This window comes from Macrobrachium nipponense, chromosome 19 (assembly GCF_015104395.2).
Source record: "Macrobrachium nipponense isolate FS-2020 chromosome 19, ASM1510439v2, whole genome shotgun sequence".
In the NCBI taxonomy this organism is placed as follows: Eukaryota; Metazoa; Arthropoda; class Malacostraca; order Decapoda; family Palaemonidae; genus Macrobrachium; species Macrobrachium nipponense.
The window spans coordinates 56,240,971-56,257,191 of record NC_061088.1 but is presented as its reverse complement, the minus strand read 5'-3'; the positions used below and the strand labels follow the sequence as shown (position 1 = coordinate 56,257,191).

The window sequence follows — 16,221 nt, the reverse complement described above, 5'->3', positions numbered from 1 at the left end:
ATGAATATTTTTGACAACTGCCGTAAAACCGATTCGCCGTTGAGTGATTGCGCCGTTATCCGTGGGCCGCCTGTACTGTATATTATTATTTTACCATAAAATGTAGTAATGTCCTTAAAGATACACTTATACATACATTTCCAGCCCAAACAGAGGGCGAGAGTTACCACTAAGACATACTACTATCTTGTGTGGCAAAAGAGAGAGAGAGAGAGAGAGAGAGAGAGAGAGAGAGAGAGAGAAGGACTGAGGAGAGAGACGAGAGAGAGAGAGATAGAGAGAGAGAGAGAGAGAGAGAGATAGAGAGAGAGGGGAGGGGGGGGGAGGGTTATCCTTATTTAAAAGACTGAAATGGATAGATTATTGTACTTCTATGGAATACTATCCCATATGAATTTTGAAATTAGTTATATCACTATTATTATTATTATGCAAAAATATTAATAAACATACACATGTACCATAGAAATTCTCATCTCAGTAAAAGAGAGAGAGAGAGAGAATTTACGTGATGATTGAGAGGGCAACAGTTGTTGGACCCCAGCCATCTCAGCTTGCTACGTGGAGTTCAAAGAGAAAGATGTGGGGTAAAATGCATTTTCTTTCATTCTTACATAATTTTTTATTTATAAACTAAAATCTTGCTAATTCACTTTAGTATTTTCTTTAATGAATCTATATTATTGCTGTTTACATTAATGTTGATATTTGAAAATCAGTAAATGATTTATCATCCAAAAAACATACATTTCTGTAAGAGAGAGAGAGAGAGAGAATTTTTGTAGTATTTGTAAAATATTTTCACTTATGATTTTTGTAATCACAGTTATTTATTATGACTTTTGTAATCACAGTTATTATTATTATTATCATTATTATTAATATTACTTTTATCATATGAAAATATTAATAAACATATTATACATAGTGTACCATAAAAATCTCTCATCTCAGTAGAGAGAGAGAGAGAGAGAGAGAGAGAGAGAGAGAGAGAGAGAGAGAGAGAGAGAGAGAGAGAGAGAGAGAGAGAGAGAGAGAGAGAGAGACCTGGAGTTCGAAAGAAAGATGCGTGAAGACTGAGATTTCCTTCATTCTTACATAATTTTTAAAATTTATAAACTAAAATCTTACTAATTCAATGTAGTATTTTCTTTATTGAAGTGATTGCTCTTTACATTAATATTAATATTAGAAAATTAGTAAATCATTTATCACAAAAAAAAGCATACATCCCTGTGAGGGAGAGAGAGAGAATTATTAGTTATTATGTGATATCATTTAATCTTATTAATATTTTAAAATCAGTAAATCATTTTTGTATCATAAAATATATTTAGGCATGAAAATAACATCAAAATACACTAATTAGTGATTATTTATCGTTGGTAAATCCCATGAATAGGCGAATTCACCGCAAATAATGGTTAGATATGGTCCAGATAAATATCCGTGAATCCGGAGAACGCGAATAAGGGGGCCCCACTGTATGTGTATATATATATATATATATATATATATATATATATATATATATATATATATATATATATATATATACTACTTCTAGGGCACAATTTTTCACGGATACAACATTCATTGAATAGAATGGCTTTCTCACTGTTAACCAGCTTTTTTGAAATTGCTTCATATTTTCTAATTATTTTCTTTACTTCATAGTTCAGGTTACTAATGGACACATAACGGGGTTCTTCCATTTACTCCAGTATTTTTACACGCGACAGCTGTTTCGTCAACCTATACGTATTGACGTTATCAAGCGTACTGATACAAATATGAGCCTACATGCGTTTTGTGACGTCATGAGGACGGAAAGGTAGTACAATTGCCAGATACCTAGTTTTAAGTATTTACAAAAGACTATAGTGAAACATAAAATAAGACAAATAAATAAATATGTTAACAACAGAAATTATATAAAAAGTTGAAAGTAAGTTATTATATACACATTATACATAAATATATATTAATTACATATATGTTTAATTCACTGAAAGTCAGTGTGCGCTCCTGTCCGCGTGTGGGGGTTTTGTTCCACGCGGTTGAAGGGCTGCCTCCTACACGAGGGCAAGGAACGGTCTGCCTCACATTGGATGTTAAGGCTGGGACGTTGCATGGCGATGCTGACTGCTTCTGATATCAATAAACGATTGTAGTTGCCTTCCTTGTGTATTATTTTGGTGTTTGCGAGAAGTTCTTGTAATGATGGTTTTTTATTGTGGGTATCCACAAAGTGCTGATGAATGGCTCCTTGGTTTCTGTGGGCCTGCATGCGATGTTTGAGTGTGGTGGTTGTGTGTCCGATATAGCATTTTTGTGGGGACTGACATTGCTCGTCAGCACAGACAAACTTGTATACTATATCAGATTTAACCTCTTTCTCCGTCGATGGGGCCGTACTATTTTTCATTACCAATGAGGCCGTAAGGTTTGGTTTGCAGTAAATCCTTGCTGTTATTTTGTTATATGGCGCTAGGGGGGTGGTAAATCATTCGAGTTACAAATGTCCTTTAATATCTAATTCGCTCTACCTCAGAATTGATATATTTTCATATATGTACCGAAGGGGAATTTTTTAGTTGATAATAATTTTGTCCCCCCATGGGATCGAACCGTCAATCTCGGTGTTTTCGTAATTAGAATCGATATGAAACCCCCTCAACCATACTAGCCGATTCGAGCGTTTGACCAACGTAGCCTTGTTATGAATACTTATCACATCACTGTGATTCATATAAATCATTCGAGCTACAAATGTCCTTAATATCTAATTCGCTCTACCTCGGAATTGATATATTTTCATATATGTACCAAAGGGGAATTTTTTTTAGTTGATAAAAATTTCGTCCCCCCCACTGAGATCAAACCACCATCCAGTGGACGGGAAACGAAATCAGAAACGGTGGTTCGATCCATTGGGGGGACGAAATTATTATCAACTAAAAAAAAAATTCCCCTTCGGTACATATATGAAAATATATCAATTCCGACGTAGAGTGAATTAGATATTAAAGGACATTTGTAGCTCGAATGATTTATATGAATCACGGTGATGTGATAAGTATTCATAACAAGGCTACGTTGGTCAAACGCTTGAATCGGCTAGCATGGTTGGGGGGGTTTCATATCGATTTTAATTACGAAAACACACGAGATCGACGGTGATTTGTAATGGTCAGAATCGATATGAACTTTAGCCTCTCTGCTGGCCGACTCGATAGCGTCACTGTCTGTTTCTGATTTTGTTTCCCGTCCACTGGACGGTGGTTCGATCCCATGGGGGAATGAAATTATTATCAACTAAAAAAATTCCCCTTTGGTACATACATGAAAATATATCAATTCCGAGGTAGAGCGAATTAGATATTAAAGGACATTTGTAGCTCGAATGATTTATATGAATCATGGTGATGTAAATAAGCATATATAATTATATATATATTATATATATATATATATATAATATATATATAGATATAGATATTTATATATATATTAGGTGTATACTACTATATTATTATATATATATATATATATATTAATATGATATCATACAGTGGTACCTCAACATATGAAAGGCTCAACTTACGAAAAACTCGAGATACAAAAGTAAATACAAACAATGTTACGGCTCTACACACGAAAATTGCTCAAGTTATGAAAGGTTGTTGCTGTAAAGTCCTGAGATTCGCCCGGACCACTGAGAACAATTTTAAAACATCCGCGCCGCCATCTGAGTAAACTCGCCACCATCCTCCCGCTCTCCCATGCTAGTCACCCCATAAGATCCTGCTCTCCTATTGGTCAGCATCTACCCCTTGTGCTTTAAGTATTCTATTGGTAAAAGGATGCTGTAAATTGAAAAACCTATTCATGCAATACATTTAAAAAAAAAAACATTAGGTAAAGATAGAATAAAGAATAGAAATGAATGGTTATTATACTGTTTGGTAGTTTCAGTAGTTGAAGAGAGATAATGAAAATTTATGGTTTACTGTGTACTAGGAAAAGTGATTGCTTGGCGATCGTTCGATACTTGTAAGTGCTGGATGTAAACAGAAGTTTGGAAGCTTTTTTTTTTTTTTTTTTTTTTTTTTTTTTTTTTTTTTTTTTTTTTTTTTTTTTTTTTTTTTTTTTTTTTTTTTTTATATATAGTTAATGGTTACTTAATAATTTTTTGAAATAAATACATTCATTAATGAAAAAATTGTGAATTAGATATCATAAAATATAAAATAAATCAGACTGCTATCATCGAAGCCAACAAATACGTATTTTTTAGAATAATTCTTCTGTTTTTAATATTACGTTACGTATATGTTTCATTATAGCTGTCAGTAACTCGGTATCTCCATTAGGTAAAGATAAAATAAAGAATAGAAATGAATGGTTATTATACTGTTTGGTAGTTTCATTAGTTGAAGAGAGATACTAATGAAAATTTATGGCTTACTGTGTCCTAGGAAAAGTGATTGCTTGGCGTTCGTTCGGTACTCGTAAGAGCTGAATGTAAACAAACGATTGGAAGGTTTTTTTTTTTTTTTTTTTTTTGTGTATTATAGTTAATGATTGATTAATAATTATTTGAAATGAGTACATACTGATTATTTATACATTTTATTGGCATATTCTAAGCTTTTAGCTTCTTAGGTTTAGATGTCAAAGGAATCATAGACTATGCTACAGTAGCAACGCTAACATAGGCTAGGCTTATTGCTAAGGGACATATGCTAAAGTCCTAATATATGCAGTAAAAATGGGGTTGAACATTACATTTAGTTGAATATTACTCAAGTATGTACAGTATTTTGCCTTTTTGGAGTCTTATTTCTTCCGTCGGATTGGCGTCGTAACCCTAGAACATGTGTTGTAGGCCTGGAAATATAAATTTTACATGGGTTGTTTTTTTGTAAGACTTAGAACAGATTAGGCATTTTACATGCGGTTCAAGTACGAAAAACTCATGATACGAAGGCCGCCTCGGAATGGATTAATTTCGTATCTCGAGGTACCACTATATATATATATATATACTAGATATCTATATATATATATAATATATATATATTTATATATAGGATCTGTTTGAAAAGGCAGATCAGTAAATAATATATTCATCCTATTTCTGGATGATATTTTACTGAGGGCCAGGCACTTAGTTGACAAGGAATACCATGCATAGTTTTGTATCCTACTAATTGGAACTAACAACCTTCATGCCAAATACATGCTGCTTGGGTTCCTCGTTGGACAAGTGGTTATCGCGCTCGGCTGCCATTCCGGTGGTCCGGAGTTCGATTCTCTGCTCGGCCAACGCGGAATCAGAGGAATTTATTTCTGGTGATAAAAATTAATTTTGCGATATTATTTGGTTCAGATCCCACAATAAGCTGTAGGTCCCATTGCTAGGTGACCAGTAGAAACACGACAATTGCGAGGATACCTAATAGAGACATTCAAAATACTGAAAGGCATAACAAAAGTAAACAGTAACTTATTTACATTAAATGAAAAGCGGACAAGAAATAATGGGTGGTAACTAGAGCTGAAGACATACAACACATCTCATTGTGGGAACTTCTTCACATACAAGATATGTGACACATGGAATAAACTGCCACGAGAAGTTGTAAATAGCAACAGTGTGGAAAAGTTTAAAAGTGAATGAACAGTAAATCGTGCTCATAGAGGTAAGTGAGCACACGATGTCTCCTCGGATGGACTAACAAGTCTTTGAGATATCTTAATCCTTGTAACTCTCTTCTCTCAATTTATGTGTGATCAATATGCTGTGGCAAAAAAAATATGGTGGCTCATTTCCCAAAGTATATTCATTTGTCATCATAACTAATATCCACTCACAACAGTAGTTATGCTGTAGGAAAGAGCAGAATATGTTGTAAAACTTTTAAATTAGAGTATTACTTTTAGTTTGTGTATACCATTTTATATATTTGTTTATGTATTTTAGAGTTTGACAAAAACAGTAATCTGTTTTGTCATTCCCTTTAAACAACTGTCAGTATAAGTTTATGATCCATGTACTGTATTCTCGGGTAACTTCTATCCGTGAAGGTCAAGGTTATTGTGCGACAATACTTCGAGTACATAAAAATGTTTGAGGGGCCACCAGCAATAGTTGTCCAGGAAGACTTTTTGTTTGGTAATGTAATTATTTGTTGTAAAGTCTTATTGGTTTAAGCCGTACTTGGGTTCTTACCAGATTTAATCTTTATCCTCAGGATGGCGGTGAATTGTTGTGCTGTGACTCTTGCGTGAATGCTTATCATACCTACTGCTTATCACCTCCACTCTTTGAGGTCCCTGAAGGAGACTGGACTTGTCAGCGTTGTGCGTGTGAACCCCTACCAGGAAGGGTTCAAAAAATCCTGTTTTGGAGGTATATAAATGTAGTTTTATGATGACTTGTATTGCAAATTGTGCAATAAAGTAATGCCTCAACTTGATGACATCTACTTACTATTGTCACTATTATTGTTTTTTGCCATGGTACCATTTTAGATGTGATACATTTTCAGTTAAATCTTTCAAATTTAATGTTAAGTGTAATCAAGAAAATATTAAAATGATGGCTATAATATATAGGCTGTTACTTATCAGAAAGTTAGACCCTTAAACCATCTGTTAAGTTGAGGTGCTATGTGTTATAATATTGTAATTTTAAGCTCAAGGAAAGGAATTGTGGTGTTCTGCTCCTTTAATTGGAATATTGATTTTTTTATCAGGTATGTTGATCCTCCAAAACCTCCAGAGGGATGGAAAGAAAAAGTTGGTGAAAAGGCTGAAAAGTACTCATTCAAACCAATGAGGGAATTCCTTGTAAAGTGGGTTGACATGTCTTATTGGCATTGTTCATGGATATCAGAACTCATGTTAGATGTCTACCACCCACAGGTCAGTGCTTTGACATATTTTATTATTTAAGGCAAAATAGTATGTTGCATAACACTAAACATTTTTTTTTTCATACAATTACTTTTTAATAGTTTTGTAATATGTTTTTGTGATGAATTTTGTTTTGGTTTTCAATGTCTATATGTATTGTTCTGATCGTAGTGAGTCAAGTCCTTAGCCATGTGAGGTGAAAGTTGTCATTTTTTTTGCAGATGTTGAGGTCTTATTTCAAGAAATTTGATCCGGATGAGCCACCTATTCCTGGCATTGATGATGATGATGAATTAGGGTCACAGAGGCGCCATAAGAAGGAGTATGATCCTAATTCCTTGGAAGAGAGGTAAGAATAGAGTGACAGTGGCAGTGATTGCAACCCCACTAGATATCTAGAGGAGAAATTGTGCATACATTAATTACTGAGGACATTATGTCAAAGCAGAGAACATTTATAGTAGATATCTATAATTTATTTTTCAAATTTAGTGTAAGCAAGGTAGGCTAAATTATTCCTATCAAGCAAAAGATATTCTTTGGTACATACTTTAAAAAATGTAGTATATTTAAATGTAAATGTATAGGCTTATGTTTTTAGTGACAAATGTCAAACAATACAACCAGTAAATACTTCTATCATGAATAACTTCAATGCACATCAGATCTTGCAAAGACAGCAGAAACTGACTGTGGACCTGCTTAATGAGCTCGTCAAATTCAGTACATGGTGCACGTTGACGAACTAAAAAATTAAATTGGGTTTTAGAATGTTGAGTAAGGGATTGTAAACCTGTTGTGATAATAATGAGCAGAAAAGGAACTTGGAAGAACAAAATTTAGGTCTAAAACACTCGAGGAAGTAGATTTGTTCTTGATCTGGATGAATTAAAAATATTAGCAGTTGGTAGTATTACTGAGGTCCTGTTTTGTGAAAGAATTAAAGGTAAAAAGAATGTTCTTTATAAACTGTTTTTGTTTAATAAAATTTTTTTAACAATTATGTAAAAGTAAGATAAAGACCATCATTGCATGTAATATCTTATAAAGTAGCATTTTCTGGGGTGTCTGATCAAATGAGTTCTTTAAACATTGTTCAATATGGGTAAATTTCACCATGATAACAAATCACACTCAAAAACACAGGCAAACAAAGCAACTGGCTTGGAAGGAAAGTGAAAGCAACTGCTCTCTAAGGCGGTCAAAGAAAGATGAGGTGTCGTGAGGTTCTGGCCCTGTTGGTGACCAGTTTCCACCTCGTAGACACTAGTCGCCAGGTGCCACAGATTCCTTGCTTTACAGTCTTGTGTGTTTTTAACTAGCTTCCAGCTAGTGCAAGAAGATTATTCTATTGCTTTTTTTATTATAAAGGATTAGTTTATCCAGACCTCTAAGCCTAACAACAGCTCTTCTCGGGCTGGTATATCCTATTGCTATTAAAAATGTTTAATTTTTGGCATTTTTCGTGCCTTCTGGAATTAATGATGAGTACGGAAGTGACAATACATGAAAAATGTCTGACCAAAACTTAAGAAAATTATAACAAGGCACTAAATTTAGTTTTATTGAGAATATATCACAAACAGTACAGGTCTTTTGCAAATCAAAAGAAAATTTACAGAAAATCAGATCTTTATGAGAAAAAATCTTAGTTATATTGCTTAAGTATCTGACATTCAATCATGGAAATTCTTACATGTTTTCAATGTATATGTTGTGGTTGTGCTTAACATGAAAAGGCTATAGAAAAAAAACATTGTTCAAGAAACAGATAGATGGGGCCTGGTTTATGGCTAATGAATTGCTTGGTAAGAAAGGTTGTCTTTTGTTTTACTGGGTTGTAATGGATTCATTCATAGTTCTGTATCTGTTGGAAAAGCGCAATTCTAGTTTCAAGATGAAGTGTGATGGGTTGGTTTGTGATGATAGTTTCACATGACATGTTAAATGTTTAATCTGAGAGTGAAGCGTATGCATGTAAGTATTATCGTTTGTTTTATGATTTTTCATACCAGGTTTTTATTGATCAAGAGATTTTAAGAGATAACAGAGGAAACTTTTGTTGCAGGTACTATAAGTATGGTATAAAGAGTACTTGGCTCAAGATTCACCGTGTGTTAAATCATCGGACTTTGAGAGATGGCACCATACAATATTTAGTGAAGTGGCGTGACTTACCCTATGACCAAGCTACTTGGGAAGATGAAGATGAAGATATAATTGGTTTGAAGACCGCCGTTGAATTTTATCATGATCTGCGAGCGGCTTGCAATGCTGATAGTTTAGGTAAAGTTTTAAGTCCTTTATTTATGTGGACTTCCCTTGTGTTGGGATGTAATGTATATTGGTTAACATTATATGTGGTATTGTAGCATTTATGGCAATTGCAGATAGAGGAATTTTGCAGGTATGTGCAGATTTACCATATCCTAGATGAAAGTTATTTTCCTTAATGATTGTGTAATTGTTTCTAAGAATTTTTGAAATTGATCATGAAGTCTCTCTTTGAGATTGTAACGTTTATTTTGTGTAATCTTTACTCTGTATTTTTAAAGGCTTTGTTTTAATTTTAAATTTCATCTGTACTCTGGAAATTCAAATTTATCTTTCAACTGTCCTTATATTCATTGTAGATGCTTTTGTAACATTTCACCTTCATGTATGTTCAGCCTATTCATTCCCTTCTCATTAGTGACTGTCAGTTAAACTTTTCCTTCTTTGTTCGCTCATGATTTTGTAAGTAATGCAGACCAGTATTTCTTTTGTTTCCTAGCTGTTCTGTGGTACCTTTGATCTGAAAATCTTTGTTAGAAAAATTATGTTCTTGAAGAATTTAATGCCCATTGAAATATCCAAGATCTGGACCTTGTAAAGATCCAGATCTTTGCAAAGTCGTAAGGTAGGCTACTGCCTACTGCCTTGAAATTGAGAAACCTACTAAACTTGTGATTTAATCATAAGATTAAACACAATTGTTCCATGGTTCTCTCAATGAAGGTTATTAATAAAGATTCAATGATAATACAGATTTACATTCAAAGTGGGCCAAACCTATGATTCAGCAATCTGACTTGGTGGTCTGACTGAAAAATATTTTTTTTAGCGGAGGGATTGTAAGCATGTGACAGTCGCGAGACAAAATCCATTTTATACCAATGAATACATTAGTAATACATAGGTCCAAAAGCAGTTTGGAATACATCCAAAGTACTGTCATGTAGCATCCAAAGAAAATAAATGCCCGTGTTTCTTTTTATAAGTACATGTTAAATACGATACAGTACATGGAATAGCATGTCATACTCAAACTACATACATGTATTCATGATCAAGCAACTCATCAGACACAAGAATTCATAAAGTAGATTATGCAATGTATGTATGTGTGTGTGTATATGCGTGTATAAATGCTGTATATATTCAAGTAATGAAGAATTTAAAATAATGACCAGATTAACCAGAAAAGATTGATGGCAGTGCGCAAGATGAAGTATGTTGCTATGGCTCCCTGTGCTGAATGGCCTCCCTGCTCCTTTTGCTGAGCCATATGGCCCAAATTATTATACATTTACATGCTAGACTCCAGTTTCCCAGGCCTTGTAAAATTCATACTGTATTTGAATTAACAAATCAATACAGTATTTGGGGACCATTTTTGCAGTTGTATTATACAATCCTGCACTAAGGTTACATACAGCAAGTCATGCAATTGTACTTTTTAGTTATTTGCCTACACCCTGTCCTTTTAGTGCTGTGGAATACCTTGCAAGGTCACAGTTGGGACATAATACTCGACAGTTACATGTGACATAGACTGTTCAGCCTCAAGGTGGCATAAAATACCATTTTTTGACCGGGGGAACTGTTTGCTGCTGAGCAGAATGGGACGGGGAAGGCCATCAGTGTGCACACAAGCATACACCTGTGTGTAGAAAGTACCAAAGAAAACAAGAGCTTCCAAAGCATGCAGTAGGTCACACTACAAAGCACAATACCATAGTTTAGAGATTAAGCAGTGGGAATGAATCATCAATGGAATATTGAACCAAGGGGGTTCACTGCATTGGCAACATAGTACAGAAGGTTGGAAGGATTCAAACACTAGAAAAAAAAAACAGATTAGTGAAAAAAAGAATCACCTACTTCTTAATGGCCATGTCTTTCTGTCTCCCTTGTGGTCTTTCACGCCACCCCTTTTTATGATTTTAAGACTCAACAGACGTCGAAAAAATGACACATAGTGTTTAAGTTATGATAATTCGTCATATGATAATCCGATTTGACCACAATATTTTAAAAAATATATTCTTAAAATTTCACTTGCAACAGGCGCAAGCAGCAATGTAAAATCAGGGAGCAAGAGAGACCAAATTACAGTATCCTAACTTTAACCCATCTTCTAGTTAAACAAGTTCAAAAGCAGCAAAAGAGAATGATGAAAGTATTGTTTTAACATTATACTCATTGGGTAAATGTGTACATCCATGAATAACTGAACAAGAAACAACTTTTGTTCATACACGAAACAAACCTTCGGTCTTAACATTAGGATTTACTAGCGCCAAGCTGGAAACCGGTAGAATTAAAATTACACTTGTGGAGATCCAGGGACTAATGGCATCTATACAGGTCACGGGCATGTATACCCAGAATGCCCACGGCTACCTGTGACCCATCAGTTATTTTCCTACCGCCTTTAAGATAAGACGTGTTACTGTCTATCTCATTTAAAGCCGGTTTTTCAGTTTGCCCGTTCTTTATCCATTTCATTTTTTATTTTTCATTCCTTTTCTTTCTCCAAGTGTGATCAGTGTGTGGTAAGAGTGTATACGTGGTATGATGGAGAATTTTGCCTCAACATCGGGATCGTCTACCGCTTCGAAGAGGAGACAAAGGAAATGCCCAGGAGTCAGTGGCTTCCCTTGTTCTAGGTTCCTAACCTCGGTGTCGACGGATCCTCATCCAACGTGTAGTAGGTGCAGGGAAAACGTAGTAGACGGTTACTAATCCGTTTGTTCTGTTTGTCGCGGTTGGTCGGTGGAACAGTGGAAGAAGTTCTATGGGAAAAGCCAATACAAAAGAAAGGGGTGACGCCATCTTTGGATGACCAAACCTTACCGGCTTCTTTTGTATCGGTAATAAACCAGGCTGCTCCATATGTTTCTCCACCTGCTTTTGAATTGTCTCATACCCCTTCGGTTTCTCCTAGCGGTTCTGTATCGAAACGTCGGGAGGGGCTTGGGTAATTTTATGAATAATTTGCACTCTCCTTTCTTCCCAGCAAGTAGAGGGGGAGATCCGCCATCTTTGTTCCAGGCTCCTGCTACGCAAGCGCATAGGTTAGATGGTACGTGGTCAGCGCTAGGCCTACCAGGCGTACCAACCTTGGATGGTCTGCTTGCGCATATATGACGTCACGGTTCCAGCAGGGTCCGGCAGCGCTGAATGTTTCCTCATCCCCCGGGCTTGCAATTTATGGGAATTAATGCCGCTGCTTCACCATCCCACTCAGTATTTACAGCGATGCAGAACGTGGGAGGTAATTTGGCAGCAAACGTGCGGTTACCAGCAGAAAAACCTCTCAGTCTCTCCTACGAGAGGGATGACCGTCACAACATGACGTCACACTTCTGAGATGGCAGGCGTGATGACGTCACAGACCGATTCTCGGCCTTTTTCGCGGCTCCCAGACGCTAATACGCCTTCTGATCCGTCAATGCAAACTGTAATGCAGAAGTTACAGGATATAGAGGAGAGAATGAATAAGAGAGACAAAAAGAAAGTGTGATTCGCCTTCTTCGTCTTCTTCCTCTAGTTCGGCGTCATCGCTAAGTCGATAACGTCACGCAGAGCGCCAGTCAGCGTTGGAGGAGGATTCGGGAGTTCCTAGCGGATCCTCGGGCCAAGAGGAGAAGAATCAATTCTTCCTCTTCTTCGGACGAAGACTGTCTTTTCCTCCAAGTCAGCAAGAAGGTCGGAAAATCAGTGGCTATTAAGCACAAGGTGCCAGACGAAGCCGTTCGCAAGAGTCCGAACAAGCGAGAGAGGTGACGGCCGGCGAGCTAGCGGCCGAGGCGGAGTTGCCAGTTCGGATCGCAAAAACTGCGATACCTCTGGTAAAATCGACGTTGGCGGCGAAAGGTGCAGCAGAGGATGGAATGCAGGTCCCAGTTTCGCCCGTAAGGCCGTTCAAAATACGTACGAAGGACGATAAGGCTCCTATTAAAAGTACGAAAAATAGAGAGTTGGCAACCTCGGCGGATACGTTCGTGGAAGGCAGTGTCCGTCTGGATAGAAGGCCGAGGCCGGGCTCGCCGACGCTCGAAAACGATGCCAATGCTAATAAAGACGAACTTACCTCTGTCTTAAGGGAGCCTTCATCTTGGAGATCTAGACGAGATTCTCGCTCTAGATCCGTGAGCAGAGAAAGAGTGAGACGTTCTCGTTCCCCTGCTGACTATCTGGGATCGAGCCAACAGCGGCCAGCAAAGATCAAAGAGGCGCGGCCGTAGGGGCAGGCGGCCGTGGAATTCCGGGCCGTCTGTCAGAAGATAGAGGCGAGACAACATCTCTCGTGGACGGAAGAGTGGTACACTAGAGCCGGAGGAAGGAGAAAACCAAGAGTTTCTGGCCTCGTATGCAGAGGTTATTGATTTGATTCGTCAATTCAATAGCCTTTCGGAGAAGACAGAAACACCGGCAGTATGCTTCCCTCCTGAATTGACATGGCGTTTGGACTAAAGAGGGATACCAAGGTGTCGTATGAATTGCCTTGTTCGAGTCATGCGGAATCGGTCTTGCAACACGTAAACGCAAAGATTGCAGGGAGGGATAATTCCTTAAGATCTAATAGATCATTTAAATTTATTCCCCCTCCAATGATAAAGCAAAGGAAATATTATACGACACCGAAGGTCCCTTTGCTGTCTAGACAAATGAACCCTAATGTTGTAAGGTTAAGACCTGGATTAACCTTGGATCAGGTTAAAATGGAGTGCCCTTCGATGACGTACCAAGAGGCTGCCACGTTAGAAGCAACAGCTTCTTCTGTCTTTCAGGCTGCGTCCTGGTTAGACTTGGTCAACAGCAGTGGCGAAAATTGCATCCTCGGAAGCAAAACAAGGAAAGTAGTGGATGAACATTGTTCATTAGATTACTACAGTCAGGGTCCAAGGCGATTGCGTACCTGACAAACGTAAGTGCCAATGTTTGGGCAAAATATCCTGCTAATGAGGAGAGATGCAGCATTGGCTAGACTAAGCCGCAATGTGGATTTGGATTCCCTGTTAGCAATGAGGAATGGGGATATCTTGGAATCGCAACTACTGTTGCCAGAGGTCATACTGGAAGAAGCGATAGATAGAAGAAGGATGACACTAACGATAGGTTGGTGCAACAGGCAGTTAGGAAAACCTCTAACAGTCAAACTATTCCTTTGGAGGGAAGACAACAGCAAGTGTCTCGAAAGAAACCAGTGAGACATAGCATCCCTAATAGAGTCACAAGACCCTCTTCCCCAAAGAGGAGAACGCATCGGCCCTTTCACAATAGAAACAACAGAGGAAGGGGCAATAGGGGAAGGGGGAGAGGCTCAAGAAGATAGGATGGGCGCCTCCCATCACTCGGCCACACCAGTGGGGGGTTGCCTGGCAAATCACTGGAAGGTGTGGCAGGAACTAGGGGCAGAGCAGTGGGTGGTGGATTCTCAGGATCGGGTATTTGATTCCGTTCGAAGGTAACCCCAACCCCGCCCCTGACAGATCAACCATTACCCCACGTCACTTATGCCCACAAATCTCAGAAGGCCACTATTCTGCAGGACGAAGTGAAGAAGATGATGGAAAAAGGAGCTGTGCAACAAGTATGCAGTCCGACAAAAGGCTTTTACAGCAGGATTTTCCTGGTACCCAAAGCCAACGGGGAGTGGAGGACAGTAATAGACCTGTCAACGCTGAATCTGTTTATAAGGAAAACCAGTTTCAAGATGGAAACTCCGAAAACGGTTCTACAAGCAGTCAGAATCGGAGACTTTATGCTGACAGTCGATCTAAAGGACGCATACTTTCAGATACCAGTCCATCAGTCTTCAAGGAAATTTCTCCGCTTCAGTCTTGCAGGGAAAGCTTTCGAGTTCAAGGTCCTGTGCTTCGGATTGACAACGTCTCCTCAAGTTTTTACAAGAGTGTTCACCCTCGTGTCGGCGTGGGCGCACGCTCAGGGGATCAGGCTGATAAGATATCTGGACGATTGGCTGGTGATAGCAAAGTCCAGGGAGAAATTACTCAGGGACAGGGCGGCCCTCCTGCAGCTTTGTCACAGCCTAGGTATTGTGGTGAATCAGCAGAAGTCGCAGCTGGATCCAAGTCAACATTTGGAATATCTGGGAATGTGATAGACACAACACAAGCCAAAGTATTCCCGACAGACCAAAGAGTACAGAAATGCAAACAAGTGGTGAATGCCTTTCTGGGAAAGCAGACACAGCCAGCAAGACAGTGGCAGGTGGTGCTGGGAATCCTAACCTCCCTGGAGAAGCTAGTACCACAAGGAAGGCTACACCTTCGGTCCCTACAATGGAGGATGAAGGAGTTTTGGTCACCAACAGTAGATCACCCGTACGAGCAAATTCCCTTATGCGGCAGAAGTGAGGAAAGACTTGCTGTGGTGGGTGGACGACGACAATGCTGACAGTGGGTGTCCCCCTTCAACAATCCTCCCCAGACCTCTTGCTGTTCTCGGATGCGTCACTAGAAGGCTGGGGAGCCCATATGGAGGAGTTGATGGTGTCAGCAAAATGGAGTTGCAAGGACAGAGAACTCCATATAAACGTGCTGAGTTGAAAGCAGCTTTCCTGCTCTACAAGAATTCAGGGAGAGAGTAAAGGGACACTCGGTGGTATTGATGTCAGACAACACCACAGTAGTAGCTTATATAAACAAGCAAGGAGGCCTAGTTTCTCGGCAGTTTACATGTGATGACAGTTCAACTTCACCAGTGGGCTATAGAGAACCTGGTAGACATCAAGGCCAGGTATATTCCGGGAAAAAGAAACATAGTGGCCGACAAGTTGAGCCGCAGGGATCAGATTCTGGGAACGGAGTGGTCCCTACACCAACAGGTAGTGGACAGGATGCTCATGTTGTGGGAAGGACCGATCATGAGACCTATTCGCAAACCAGGTACAACAAAAAGTTGGAAGTGTATTGTTCAGTAGTCCCGGACGCAGAGGCAGCAGCAGAAGATGCGCTACAACACCCCTGGGACAATCTGAACGTGTACTCATTTCCCTCCATTTTG

The 16,221-nt window shown here is 38.5% G+C and overlaps 1 protein-coding gene across 11 annotated transcripts in view; it reads left to right on the top strand.

Moving 5' to 3' along the window:
* LOC135217153 (chromodomain-helicase-DNA-binding protein Mi-2 homolog) overlaps positions 1-16,221 on the top strand; it is a 272,789-nt gene that overhangs the window by 100,339 nt on the left and 156,229 nt on the right. For all 11 annotated transcript variants that reach the window (XR_010315081.1, XM_064252898.1, XM_064252891.1 and 8 more), the window contains exons 9-12: positions 6,261-6,418; positions 6,765-6,933; positions 7,146-7,273; positions 8,993-9,210. Coding sequence is in view for 10 of the 11 variants with exons in the window: in XM_064252898.1 (XP_064108968.1) it covers positions 6,261-6,418; positions 6,765-6,933; positions 7,146-7,273; positions 8,993-9,210 (673 nt within the window). In the remaining variant the exon portion in view is untranslated. The remainder of the gene's footprint in view (positions 1-6,260; positions 6,419-6,764; positions 6,934-7,145; positions 7,274-8,992; positions 9,211-16,221) is intronic.